The 12,556-nt window shown below is 41.4% G+C and overlaps 1 protein-coding gene across 2 annotated transcripts; it reads right to left on the bottom strand.

The window, feature by feature from the left end:
* Positions 1-553: 553 nt before the first annotated feature.
* On the bottom strand, positions 554-3,812 carry LOC148027070 (uncharacterized). 2 transcript variants are annotated; one of them, XM_087691615.1, is made up of 2 exons: positions 2,526-3,812; positions 554-1,504 (listed from the first exon to the last, which is right to left on the bottom strand). In XM_087691615.1, exon 1 carries the CDS (start codon positions 3,646-3,648, stop codon positions 2,605-2,607), a length of 1,044 nt encoding a protein of 347 aa, XP_087547741.1. In that variant the 5' UTR covers positions 3,649-3,812; the 3' UTR covers positions 554-1,504; positions 2,526-2,604. The 2 variants fall into 2 exon arrangements, with proteins under 2 accessions (XP_087547741.1, XP_087547740.1); XM_087691614.1 differs by lacking the exon at positions 554-1,504 and adding an exon at positions 1,597-2,215.
* Positions 3,813-12,556: the final 8,744 nt, after the last annotated feature.

Genomic DNA, 12,556 nt, shown 5'->3' with positions numbered 1-12,556 from the left:
TTCCCTTCAAGCACAAAGATCCAAACCATAGTCTTGAAAAATTAAATGCTTCTGCACATCAAATAAGATATGCATGCAAGCCATATTCAAGTGTCGCATGACAACAACAATGCAAAAAACTCATCGCCAAATGCAATGTACAGCAAGCAAGATCAACACCATTTGAACCTTCCAAATATATTTGATCATAGAGTTTTCATGTCCTGCTTTTAAAACCATATAGCAGCACCAACTTTATCCATGAGCAGGATATTTCAAAATGGAAGAAGGAAAATAATCAAAATCTAAATTACTAAGGTTTATAAGCCTCTAGACAAGGTTCAAATCACATGCAACCCTCTAATCACATTGTCAAGTCCTAATTTCTTATCATTCAAGGCCTACAACACAATGAAACATTAGCTGAAGACTAGAGAGAACTATTGGGAAGGGCAAGAAACAACATAATTTATTTAAGAGTGAATCAAAATATATTCGATGGCTGGAATTTGATAAAAATGAAAACATTGCAATTGATAAAGATGGAACGCCATATGCAACTGATGTAAAAATGTAAGATAGTTTGCCTCTTAGCGACTTGAATGGGAATCTTGTTACCTATAGGGGCTATGTTTGGTCCTTCTCTATATGTATAAGGGATGGTATATTTGACACATCAAGGGGTGTTCAAGTACGTTTGGACAGTGGCTGGACAGTGGCATGCACAAGGACATAGCATAGAACAAGTGACAAGCAATCTTGCCACTCCACATACACCACAAGGGAGGGCGTCTTGTTGTGAATTCTTCTCTCCAAGCAAATACTTCAATTAGATAACAGATCTTTGGTCTTATATAACTAAAGGAATCCGTCTCGCATTCTTTTTGCCACCTTTTTTATGACCCATCTTTCATTCTCAGCCTTCTTCCTTAGGAATCACAAACATTGATTTGATTCCACCAAGACACAAAGCCTTAAAACTGGATAAGCAGTGTATACGTCTAGTTTTCTCCTCCCTCGACAGACACCATATCGACCTGTGTTTCCTAGACTATATACCTTACTATTGTCAAAGGCAGCAAAGGAAATAAGCTCATGATTGCGGAGGGAGTAAACCCATGATCGTGAAGGGATGGAAAGCCCAAGTTATGCCAATTCTTTTTGTGACAAGGATAGAAGAATCCAACAACTTATTTGGACAAAATACGACTTTTTCATGCAGCTTATTGCTCTTCATTATTTGAAGCTTATTCTTCGCAACAAATGTTTGTACTCCCTTGCTGATCCTGGCCCGTACTTTGAATTATCAGTCTCAATATGCAAGTACACAATCAATGGGCCAGGAATCAACAATCGTCATGTTTCAAAGCTGATGTCAATTTAAGACTAAATAGTCATAACTGAGCTCCAACACAAAGAGATCTGAGATTGGCATAGGCTGCAAAAGTAAGCCTCCTTTACATTCAGAACTCACCATGAACAGGTCTGACAGCAGCACCACTTCCGTGACATCAACTTTTATTACCTTTGTCATAACAATAACACTGTAAATAACAGAACCCCTGGATACTTAGACAGCAACAAACTCACATTTTTAGACAGGATAGCACACTGGCATGCAGAACACTCACAATGTTCCAAAAAGCTCTTGTGCCCTTAAACATCTTTGAAAAACCATGTCTAATCTAAGCAGCAGAGTACTAGCACCATTTTTGTGAGTACACAAACTAAAACATGACACAAAAACCTAAGAAAAGGCAACGCATCATAAATCAGCCCAGGACATTGACATAAGCCACTTGGGCGGATATTTGCCTCGGTCACATCCAATATGGAGGCAAGTTGCCCAGATGTTGCAAGTGAACTCAAGTAGTCAGATTAAAAGCTCAGTGCTGAGTGCAGCAGTGTCCCTTGTGTACAAGTTATCCCTATAGTGTCAGCATTTTTTTCTGGGTATATATATCTTATCACTAAGCTTTGAACCTTCATTCACCCTGTCCTGGAACTGTCACTAGCTTGTCAATAGCTCTGGCAAAATATGTGATATCATTGGATCATGCCCCATCAGTATAAAGGTAGCATTTCTGATGTTGAACAATCAGGAATTTTCACAGGACTATCACTATATACCAACCACTGGCTATAGGAGGAAAGGGAATGTGTGAGAGGCAACCATGAGCTGTACCCCTAATTCACTCCATGTAATATTCTGCAGCCTTGCGTCCAGCCCCACTACCTGCAATATAAGTCACCAAAATGATGCTCTCACACACTCTTGAGCTGGATGTTTATGTATAACTTGTCTGATTGAGACTGCATGCAAATATTCATTGATGCCATTGTAGCCATACATAACAAAGTTGCTGAAGGGCAATATGCACAAGGAGCAGTTGAGGTGTGACAATAATGGTTACCAAGATATGGACATTGATTCAAGTAAATAAACAAGCTCAAACTAATTAAAGTTATTGCAGATGGTTGCTTGATTAACCAACTAGAACACATGATATTTAAACAAGGGCTTTAGAGAGGTGAGGAAGTCTAACCGCGGTTGAAAATTTTGACTCATGACTAATGCTCCCGAACTGCCTAAAGCATGATGCCCAGCAAAAACTCTCTTCATTTTCATGCAGTGCTAAGTGTCAAATTTGCAAGTTTAGCAGTTGGATTGCCAAAACTCAAATTGCCCTCTGAAAATTTCTTCCCATTGCAGCTCAGCATACCTTCCAGACTGCAATGCACACCATCCTGCTTGAGTTTCCGGAACCGCGGCTCTATTTTCCTGCTCAGGCTATGAGCAAAGAAAGCAGGATAGGCCACAACTTCATCCCGTGTTCTCCCCATGTCCTTGATAAGGAAGTCCATCTTGGGTTGCAGAGAGTTCCTTACACTAGCAAGAAGAATGGGAGGATAGCCTGCAACTAGATTAGCTATTTGTCTAGAATCAAACCCGAAACTCTGCAGATAATCTATGTTCTCCTTGTAGGATTTGGTCGCGTCGCGGCAAAGGAGATGAGGGAACTTAACAGCAACCCTGGCAATTTCCTCACCTTTCAATCCCAGATTCTTCAGAAACTCAACTGTGGGACGAAGGCGGCGGTCAACACTATACCCGAATATGTGTGGCCACCGCAGGAGGAGCTTGCCCATGTCCTCGCTCCGTGTGACACCGAGCTCGCGCAGGTAGGCAACAGTGGGGCTGAGCTTGGACTGGATGCTGTAGCTGAGGAGTCGAGGGCAGGACAGGAAGACACGGGCAAGGCGGTTCTCAGGGACACCGGCACCCTGCAGGAAGCCAAGAAGGGGGCAGAGTTTCTCCTCAACGCTGTACACGAAGAGGTTCGGGAAGCGGAGGACTGCAGCAGCAAGGTCGGCCTGCTTGGCACCGAGGCCAGTGAGACAGTCGGCCATAGGCTTGAGCTTGTCCTGCACGCCGAGGACGAGGAGCTGCGGGCAACGGGCGACCATAGAGGGAACCTTGCGCTTGGGGATGGCCATCTGCTGCTCCAGGAAGGACCAGTTGGATTGGAGCTTCTCCTCTGGGCCGCCATGGCGGAGCTGCCCGCATTTCTGCAGCATCTTTCTGATGGCCACCTCGGGCATGCCCTTCTCCTTAAGGAAGTGAGAGACCACGGGCATGGACGCCGTTGTTGGAGAGGATTCCGCCATAGCTGCTGCTGCCACCGATTCTTCTTCTCCAGCTGCTGCTGCTTCTGGTTCTGCAGAGCTGCTCTATCCAAGAGTCACACATCATCCTCTGCCATTGGATTGGAACGAATGGATAGGTTTTTTAGGCGCCCACACGGGCAAGCCCTTTCTTAACGTCCAGCTAAAGAAAGACTAGCCCACCCATCCAAAGCTTCTTGGGCGTTCAGGAAATTCATTCTTCAGCAGCAAATTTACAAAACCTTAGTCTCAAAAGTTTGAAGGGATTTTTAAATCAAATCACACATATGTATCGTTTATATCAGCAAACTTTTATAAAATTCAAGGTTTTCAAACATCTTCTTCATGTTTTAGAAGTTTTTTTGCAATCTTTGAAGTTTATTTTCCATTAAACCTCAACTTTTCATGAACTCTAGGAATTACCAAGGTGATGTAGGGCTTGATGTCAAGCTAACTGTTCATGAGCAGTGTGACACGAGAAACATTTTTGGTAACAATTGCATGCCACAATCGTTATTGATAGTAGAGATTAGTCGTAAAATGCTTCCATGCAAAATATTTAATCGATTGTGCAATAACCATAGATCCCTTTAGCTTTAGCCAAAAGATAAAGGCCTCAAAAGCTTTGTTTCTTAATTGTAACTTTAACAATAAATTTCCTCCATTCCTCTAGTTATACAATATGGCATCCTTAACTATGTAGCCATCCCAAAGCAATACCTATATCTTTGTTCCCCTACAAAACTAGTTCTCATTTGCTTCTTAACTTGAGAGTTTCTCTAGTCATGAATGCCTCCATAGTGACTCTCTATGCAAATGTTCTATCTCCTGATAATGACTTCATGCAATAATTCTCTCTCTTGAGGGTAATCACAATCCCAAGCCTTTCATATGTTACATCATTGGACATCTAGATGGGTGCCAGTAGCATTGGTCACATTGGTCATGAAAGTGACCTAGTACAAATGCACTATGAGCACTTCAAGGTCAAGGTAATCGAGTCCTATTTATTAGACTCAAAGTCCTATTGTGCACATCACTATGTGATCACCATTCTTGGACTCTTGGCCCATTATAGGAAGACATGTTCATATAATGGAATAGTGCAGGCCAATGGCATTGGACGCCAGCCCTTTGCACATGTTCATAACTCAATATGTTGCTAGCTTCTAGGCTTGGGCCCGTTTGGCTCAATGGATGGGATGAGAGCCTAACGTCCATTACTTGTGCACAAAACCAACATTCACTCATGGAATCCTGATGCCTCATACCTGATAGATATGCTTTCATCTTTTATAGGGTGGTATGGGATGCTACTAGTCAATGAGATGTGCACAAGGCACATGCATTATCAACTTTTCTCAAAGTAGGTGTAGTCTTCAACAATTGTTTTAACTTCCTAATAGCTTTCATGTGCATTTCATCCCACTAGAATTTTCGCCATTTTCTTAATAACTAATAGAGAGCATTTGCAATATGTGCAAAATAAGATATCTAGATAATATAAAATTCACAGGCTCCCATGAATCTCCTCATCTTTGAAACTGAATAGCAAGTCTCTTATATCCTATCAATAGTATCAACTTTTACTAGAGATGGCCTTTTGCCACATGGACCACATATATGTCCAAGAATCAAAACCTCATTCACCGCAAAGATCAATTTATGTCCTAAAAGAGTCAGATGTACCTCTTCTAGCCTAGTCAGAAACTTTTCATTGTCAGTAGTATGGTCAGCATATAAAATTTCTACATCCTTGTTTATTTAGTTTTTTATATTTTTCATTTTCTACGCACAGTTTTATCGGTAGACCATCTAGAAAATGTATGATAAGATGAGGTATATAATCTTACAAAACTTTGTTCATTACATTCATCATGTGTGCAATAGAATTCATTGCCTCCTATGGTAAAGTCCACACTTGCACCAATCCCAATGGTGTCTTCATGGTAGTAAAATCTGTGCTTTCAATTGCTAATTGGGACTAATCATAACCAAAGTATAAGTCACCCAAAGAATGTATTGCTCTACCAACAAATGCCTCTGCAAACTCATCCATAATAGGACTTGCTCCCACATTCTTGATAGTCACTTGTACTAACAACATTATTTCTAACAATACTGCTTCATTTTCTTTGCAATACTCGATCACAAACCACCAACCCAATAGGTTTGGAGGCATAGTGATCTGTTAAGTCATGCCTCTTTCATGTTTTCAATTTTTAGTTTGTTTGTGATGCATTATGTATTGCAGATTAATATTTGGTTGTTTATATTGTAGAGTTAGCTCAACATTTCATTGTGTCAAGACAAGCTCTCATATGGCGAGGAGCTATAGTAGCTATATAGATTCATGGAGTACACATCCCATTTATGGATATATTTGTCTATTTTGGATTCTTCTCCCTATCAATCCATATATTTTTATGAGATGTCATCATCGATATTGTATTTATTTAGAAATTGAATTAATAAACCCTTTTTTTTTAAGTATCTCAAGATGTATGTATTGTGATAACAATTGTATACTCATTTTATAAATGATTTATGAAACAATATTCACATTATAAGGGAATGGGCAAATAGTGAAGGTCATTTTCAATGGAAAACAGCGGCGTCGATGTTAGCAATGCAAAAGCGATGCCATTCTGAGAAAAAAAAGCATTGAAAACCCAAGGGCGGCATTTTGCCACCAACAATTTTGAGAGAGTGAAAGAGAGACTGAGACAGATAGTGGCTTTGGGAGGGAGAAGGAGAGGAAGAGAGAGAAGAAGAGCTTCTCACAACTGCCGCTGCTACCGTCGTATGCAAAGAAGATGGAGAATTGCACGAGGGAGAAAGAGAGGACGTTGTGAAAAGGAGACAAAGAATCCATCCTCAGGCCTTTGCGGTAGGTACATTGCCTCTTTTGCTTTGTTCTTGTGCTTTCTTCTTTTATTTTGTTTGTTTTTCTTGAGGATGAGATACATTGAGAGAGAAAGAGAGGAAAGGAGAGAGAAACAAAGAGAGAGGTAACAAAGAAAGAGAAAGAGAGAAAGAAAGAGGGGGGAGAGAAAAAAAACAGAGTGTGAAGGGAGAGGTGAATAAAAGGGTGAAGTAAAGAGAGGAAGGATAGTGGAAAAAAACAAAGAGAGAGCTAGAAAGAGAAGGGTAGAAAAAGGGACAAAAAGAGAGAGAGAAAGAGAGATAGAGAAAACAATAAATAGAGGGCGAGAGAAAGAGATAGAAAAACAAAAACAACAAGAGAATTAGAGAGAATGAAATGATAGAAAGAGAATGGCAGAAGAGAGTTAGGAAGAGAGGTGGGGAAATAGAGTCTTTCAATGTCTTATTTATGAGTTTTTTATTTTCTATCTTTGATTTTGATTTTAATGAGATGGATGAGTGCGAGTGGAGAGGAAACTAGAGAAAGACATAGAGAAAAGAAGGGAGGAAAAAGAAAAGAGAGAAGAAGTGAGAGTGGGGAGGGAAGATGGGGAAGAGAAAGAAACATTTATAGAAAGAGAGAGGAAAGAGAGGCAAATAAGAATGAAGGGAGGCAAATAAAAAAAGAGAAAGAGAAAGAGAATGTGAAAGGTGGGAAGAGAAATAAATAAGGAGAAAGGGAGGTAAATTAAAAAAGGGAAGAGAGAGAGAGGAAAAGAGGGACGGGGAGAGAAATAAAAAGGGGTATAGATAAAGATAGAGGGACACAGAGAGAAAATGAGCAAATAAAAAGATATGAAGGGAGGCAAACAAATAAAGGGAAAGGGAGAGAAACAAGATTAGAGATTAAAATGAAGGAAGATCATAATGATAGGAACAAAAACCTGTTGTTTGTCGTAATGTAGACCAAATGGAAAATGATGATGGTCATGATGTCCAAGATCGTGAGGCGTATCTTAATCAGCATGTCCTGTGCCCTTGCTCTCAATGCAAGCTAGCAATTAAATAAAAGTGTTGCTTGTCTACAGAATACGTACGGCGCTTTGGTGAGTTCCAAATGGAGATAATTGATCAGGCGATCTCTAACTTTGAGCGAATAGTAAGAAAAGTGTGTATCCATCATTCCTTACATTTGCAAACTAATTGAATATCATATACAAAAACATTAGACATGCCCATAAAATTTATACAGGGAGGTGTTGCCTCATCCCAAGGAGGAATGCATCTATTACGGCCAGTGAGAAGAGTTCATGGGTGTGCGATGGATGGAGTGCCTAAGCCAATCCACCAGTTAGAAGACACAACTCAGACTATGCCCTCGATGCCAGAGGAGACAGTCAGCCTTTCGAACCTTCCTTCAATCTTAGAGCCTAAGATAGAGGCAATGATTGATGCATTGATACCCATGGATGCCGAGTCATCTGATCCACAGAGAGAGGAAGTGTCCATACCATTATATGATGGGTGCCAAGTATCTCGCCTGAAGATGCTGCTTGCACTCCTAAGTGTGTAGGCATAATACAGATGGAGCGATGCGAGTGTGATTGAGTTATTCAGGTATATTCTGCGTATGCTCCATTGATCTTTTTTACTTCATTATAAAAACACTTGTGATTTTTCAAGGTATTTTACTATTTTTTTTCTAGCTGCTAAAGTATCATATATTACCACCTGGAAATACGGTGTCTCTATCTCACGATGATGTGCAACATGTTTTACGAAAGCTTGGCATGGACTATAATAGCATCCATGCATGTGTCAATGATTGCGTGCTGTTTCGAGGAGACTCCAAGACTATGGAAACATGTCCAAAGTGTGGTGCTCACATGTATCCATAAGACTTACAAGGGCAAACCATCCCTCAAAAAGTTATTCGATACTTTTCACTTATACTGCATATACATCATATGTTTCGTATGTTAGGCATGGCGAGCTTGACAATGTGGAATGCGTGAATAGATCCACAGATAGAGTCTAATAAATATCAACAGATTCACGAGTATAGAGCCACATTGACTCTACCTTTCCAAGCTTTGCACGAGAGTGGCTTGATCTTACTATGGATGGCATGAACCTATTTGATCTTTGCTCAACTTTTTTCAGTGTGTGACATGTAGTCCTTGTTAACTACAACATCCCACCATGGCTTTCTACGAAGAAAGGACACATGATTCTTAGCTTGCTCGTTCTTGGGCACTACAAAGTCAAGAATATGGACATCTATCGCTGTCCAAGCTCAAGATTTTGTGGGAGGAGGGGGTTGTTGTGGAAGATATGAGCAAGCGTGATGGTGGACGGTCGGTCCATCAATATACGAGCCATTTTCATGTGAACAATACATGACTTTATGGGATTCGCAGAGTGCTCAGGTAAGTAGGCTTTCATTCTCATTGGTGATATCTAACATATAAGCTCGTTCAGGTTTGTGTTGACTAAATAGGGGTTACCTAGGGTTATCATGCATGCTCATTGTGTGGGCCATGATAAGACTCCCGAAGGTCACAAACCATGAAGAAGATGGTGTATCAACACTACAAGATATAGACCTTATACCGACATTTAAAGCGATGAAAATACAAACAATAAAATTTGCCCACATCGTCGCAAAAGCGTCGTTATTGACGACACCATAGAAACGTCGCTATTTGCGTCGCAAAATAGCGACGCAACCAATAAAGTTGCGACGCTCATAGCGAGGACAATAGCGACGCGAGCAGTAAATTTGCGATGCAAACAGCGATGGTAACAGGGGAAAAAAAATTATGGCACGGCAACAAGCTGCCCTGCCACATATAGCACTGTGTGCTGTATGAGAGACATACAAAATAGTTTCTGCACTACTGCATACAAAGCGTTTGGAAACAAAAAGAATGTATACTGAAATCATAAAATTAATACATAAAATAAATACATGATCGCATAAAATGCAATTGGTACAATCATGAAAGGATATCACTAATACATAGAAAATGTCTACATAGATCATGCAACTAAAAACTAAAGGTGTGTGAGCTCAAACTATCCAAGGGCGAGCTAGAAATCCTCATTCCCCGAAAGCTCATCCCGCCGCAAAGGAGCATCGAACGGATTCTGCAGAAAAAGAAACAACATATCAATCCACCATACAACAATGCATTCAAATATCTCATGGTAACTACGGACAAGAAATATGAGTGACTTACAAGGCCGCCGTGTCTATACAATCGGTCGATCAATGCATTGAGACCATGCCTCTCTGCATATCAAGTCTCAAGGCCTTGCGGATCGCGATTTGTAATGGAGTGCTACAAAGAAAACAAAATGCTAACTGTTAGAAACATGATTGTCAGTACAAAGAATATTTCAAAAAACAAATAAGCAAAACAAAAGAGAAACTTACAAAGTCCTCCAAATATGACCTGTGGCCGCCACTTCCAAGATGATGCACCACTCCGGCCTTGAGTCGTGCCCTCGCCGCCTCCCGCTGCTGACTCCAACGTCCTAGCGAATTTGTAGCCTCCTCCCTCAGTCGGCGCCAGGCCTGACGAATTGAGTAATACAATTCTCCAAGAATGAAGTATTCTATGGTCCCATGTTAATCTCTTGACACAACTCTGCATACACTGGAAGGTCGATAGACATGTCACCACAAAAGAATGAGTCTGCCTCGTTCTCAAAAAATTCTTGGACTTCTGTATTTCCATCATTGTTAGCCGATGCGGGCTCCAAGCTTGCGGTGGCCTCCACCCCTTGTAATATCAACCCCTCTATTTGTATATTTTCTTCATCTATGCCTGGAACATCGCTTTGATCATATATTCTCGCACTTCGAGGAGTTGAAGGTATAACATACCACCATCGAGGTTATCGGGGGTTTGGATAGAAGATTACCTGTTCACAAACACTTACAAAGCGAGTTCAAACCATTGTGACATAAACCATGTCGTATTACAATTAGCAAGCAAATGACTCCATCCTACCTACCTCCTTCAAATCCATTCGTGACCCTATAGTGTCTCTCTTTCCTATGATGTGGTCCCATAGCAAGCTGCCCACATTCTTGAAAATATGCATGGGATCCAACAAGTGGTTGACCTGTAAGTGGGTCCAATATGGCAACTCGTAGAAAACTGAGAACCATCACATTCCATTTGGATGTGATTCCGAGTTTACCATTTTCAACTCATACCAGCTTGAAGCGTTCATACGTGCTGGAGGTCGTCCAAGAAAACCTTCCTTGAGTTCATGATCCTCCGGCAAGAAAGCGGCGTATCCTTGATATACCATCTTCTTCATGGTTTGTGACCTTCGGGAGTCTAACTGTGGCCCACACAATGGACATGCATGATAACCCGAGGTAACCAGACCTGTAAGGCGAGCCACGACCTAGTGAATACTTGATTGAATGAAATAAAATATAGATATTACCAACGAGAACAGAGGTCTGCTCACCTGAGCACTCTCCCAATCCCGAAAAGTCATGCATCGTCCACATGAGAATGGCTCGAATGTTGGCTGACCGCCGACCATCGCGCCTGCTCATATCTTGCGTAGTGACCCCCTCCTCCCACAAATCTTAAGCTCATCGACTAATGGACGAAGATACACGTCCATATTTTTTACTTTGTAGCGGCCCGGGACGAGCAAGCTAAGGATGAGATGTCCTTTCTTCGTAGAAAGCCATGGAGGGATGTTGTAGTTGACAAGCACTATAGGCCACACACTGTAAGAAGTTGAGCGCAGACCGAATGGGTTCATACCATCTATGGCGAGACCGAACCGAAGATTCCTTGGCTCTCGCGCAAAGCCTGGGAAGGTAGAGTCAATGTGGCTCCATGCGCGTGAATCCGCTAATATTTGTTGAACTCCATCCGTGGACCTATTCTGCACATGCCACGTTGTCAAGCTTGCCATGCCAGACGTGTGAAACATGTGGTTTATGCGGGGGATGAGCGGAAAGTGTCTGAGAACTTTTTGAGGGATGGTTTGCCTTTGCAAGTCCTGTCGATACCTGTGAGCACCACACTTTGGACATGTCTCCATAGTCTCGTATTCATCTCGAAACAATATGCAGTCATTGATACATGCATGGATGTTATTGTAGTCCATGCCAAGCTTCCGTAAAACATGTCGTGCATCATCATGAGACTCAGGCATGGTATTTGCAGGTGGTAATATATGATATTTCAATAACCTGAAAAAAATCATAAAAAACCTTGAAAAAGCACAAATGTTTGCAATAATACTGTTTTTAAAAAAAATCAATGAAGCCTATGTGCAAGGTACCTGAATAACTCAGTCACACTCGTATCGCTCCAACCGTATTTTGCTTGCACACTTAAGAGTACAAGCAATGTCTTCAACTGAGATACTCGGCACCCATCATATAATGGTATGGATGCTTCCTCTCTAAGCGGGTCAGATGTCTCAACATCCATGGGAATCAATGCATCGATCATTGCCTCCATCTCAGGCTCCAAGATTGTAGGTAGGTCGGGAAGGTTGTCTGTCTCCTCTGGCATTGACGGTATAGATGGGCCTTTGCGAGTGGTGGATTGGCTTCTACAATCCATCCATCGCACGTCCACGAACTCTTCTAATTGGCCGCAAAGGGTGCACTCCCCCTTGGGTCGAGACATCACCCCCCTGGATAGAAAATTTGCCAACAAGACCCAATCTTATTGTGTATGGTTTTCAATTGGCTTGCGAGTACAATGCATGATTAATATTAACTTCAAGTTACTGTTTGCTGAAAATCGGCAATCGCCTGATCAATGATCTCAGATTGAAACTCGCCAAATCGTCATACGTGTTCTATAGACAATCGACGTTTTCGTCTAATTGCCAACTTGCATTGAGAGCAAGGACATGGGACACGCTGATTAAGATACGTCTCGCGGTCTTGAACAATAAGACCTTCTTCGTTTTCCATCTTATCTACATTACAGCAAACGAGGCTTAAATGGATAGCTTTATGGAGATGTACGTCAAGTTGCAAGTTGACCAT

The sequence above is a fragment of the Lygodium microphyllum genome, chromosome 13 (assembly GCF_053477565.2).
Source record: "Lygodium microphyllum isolate KBCC chromosome 13, Lygodium_microphyllum_v1.1.10, whole genome shotgun sequence".
Lineage (NCBI taxonomy): Eukaryota > Viridiplantae > Streptophyta > Polypodiopsida > Schizaeales > Lygodiaceae > Lygodium > Lygodium microphyllum.
Note: the sequence above shows the minus strand (reverse complement) of the source record. Positions and strands in the feature narration are given on the sequence as shown.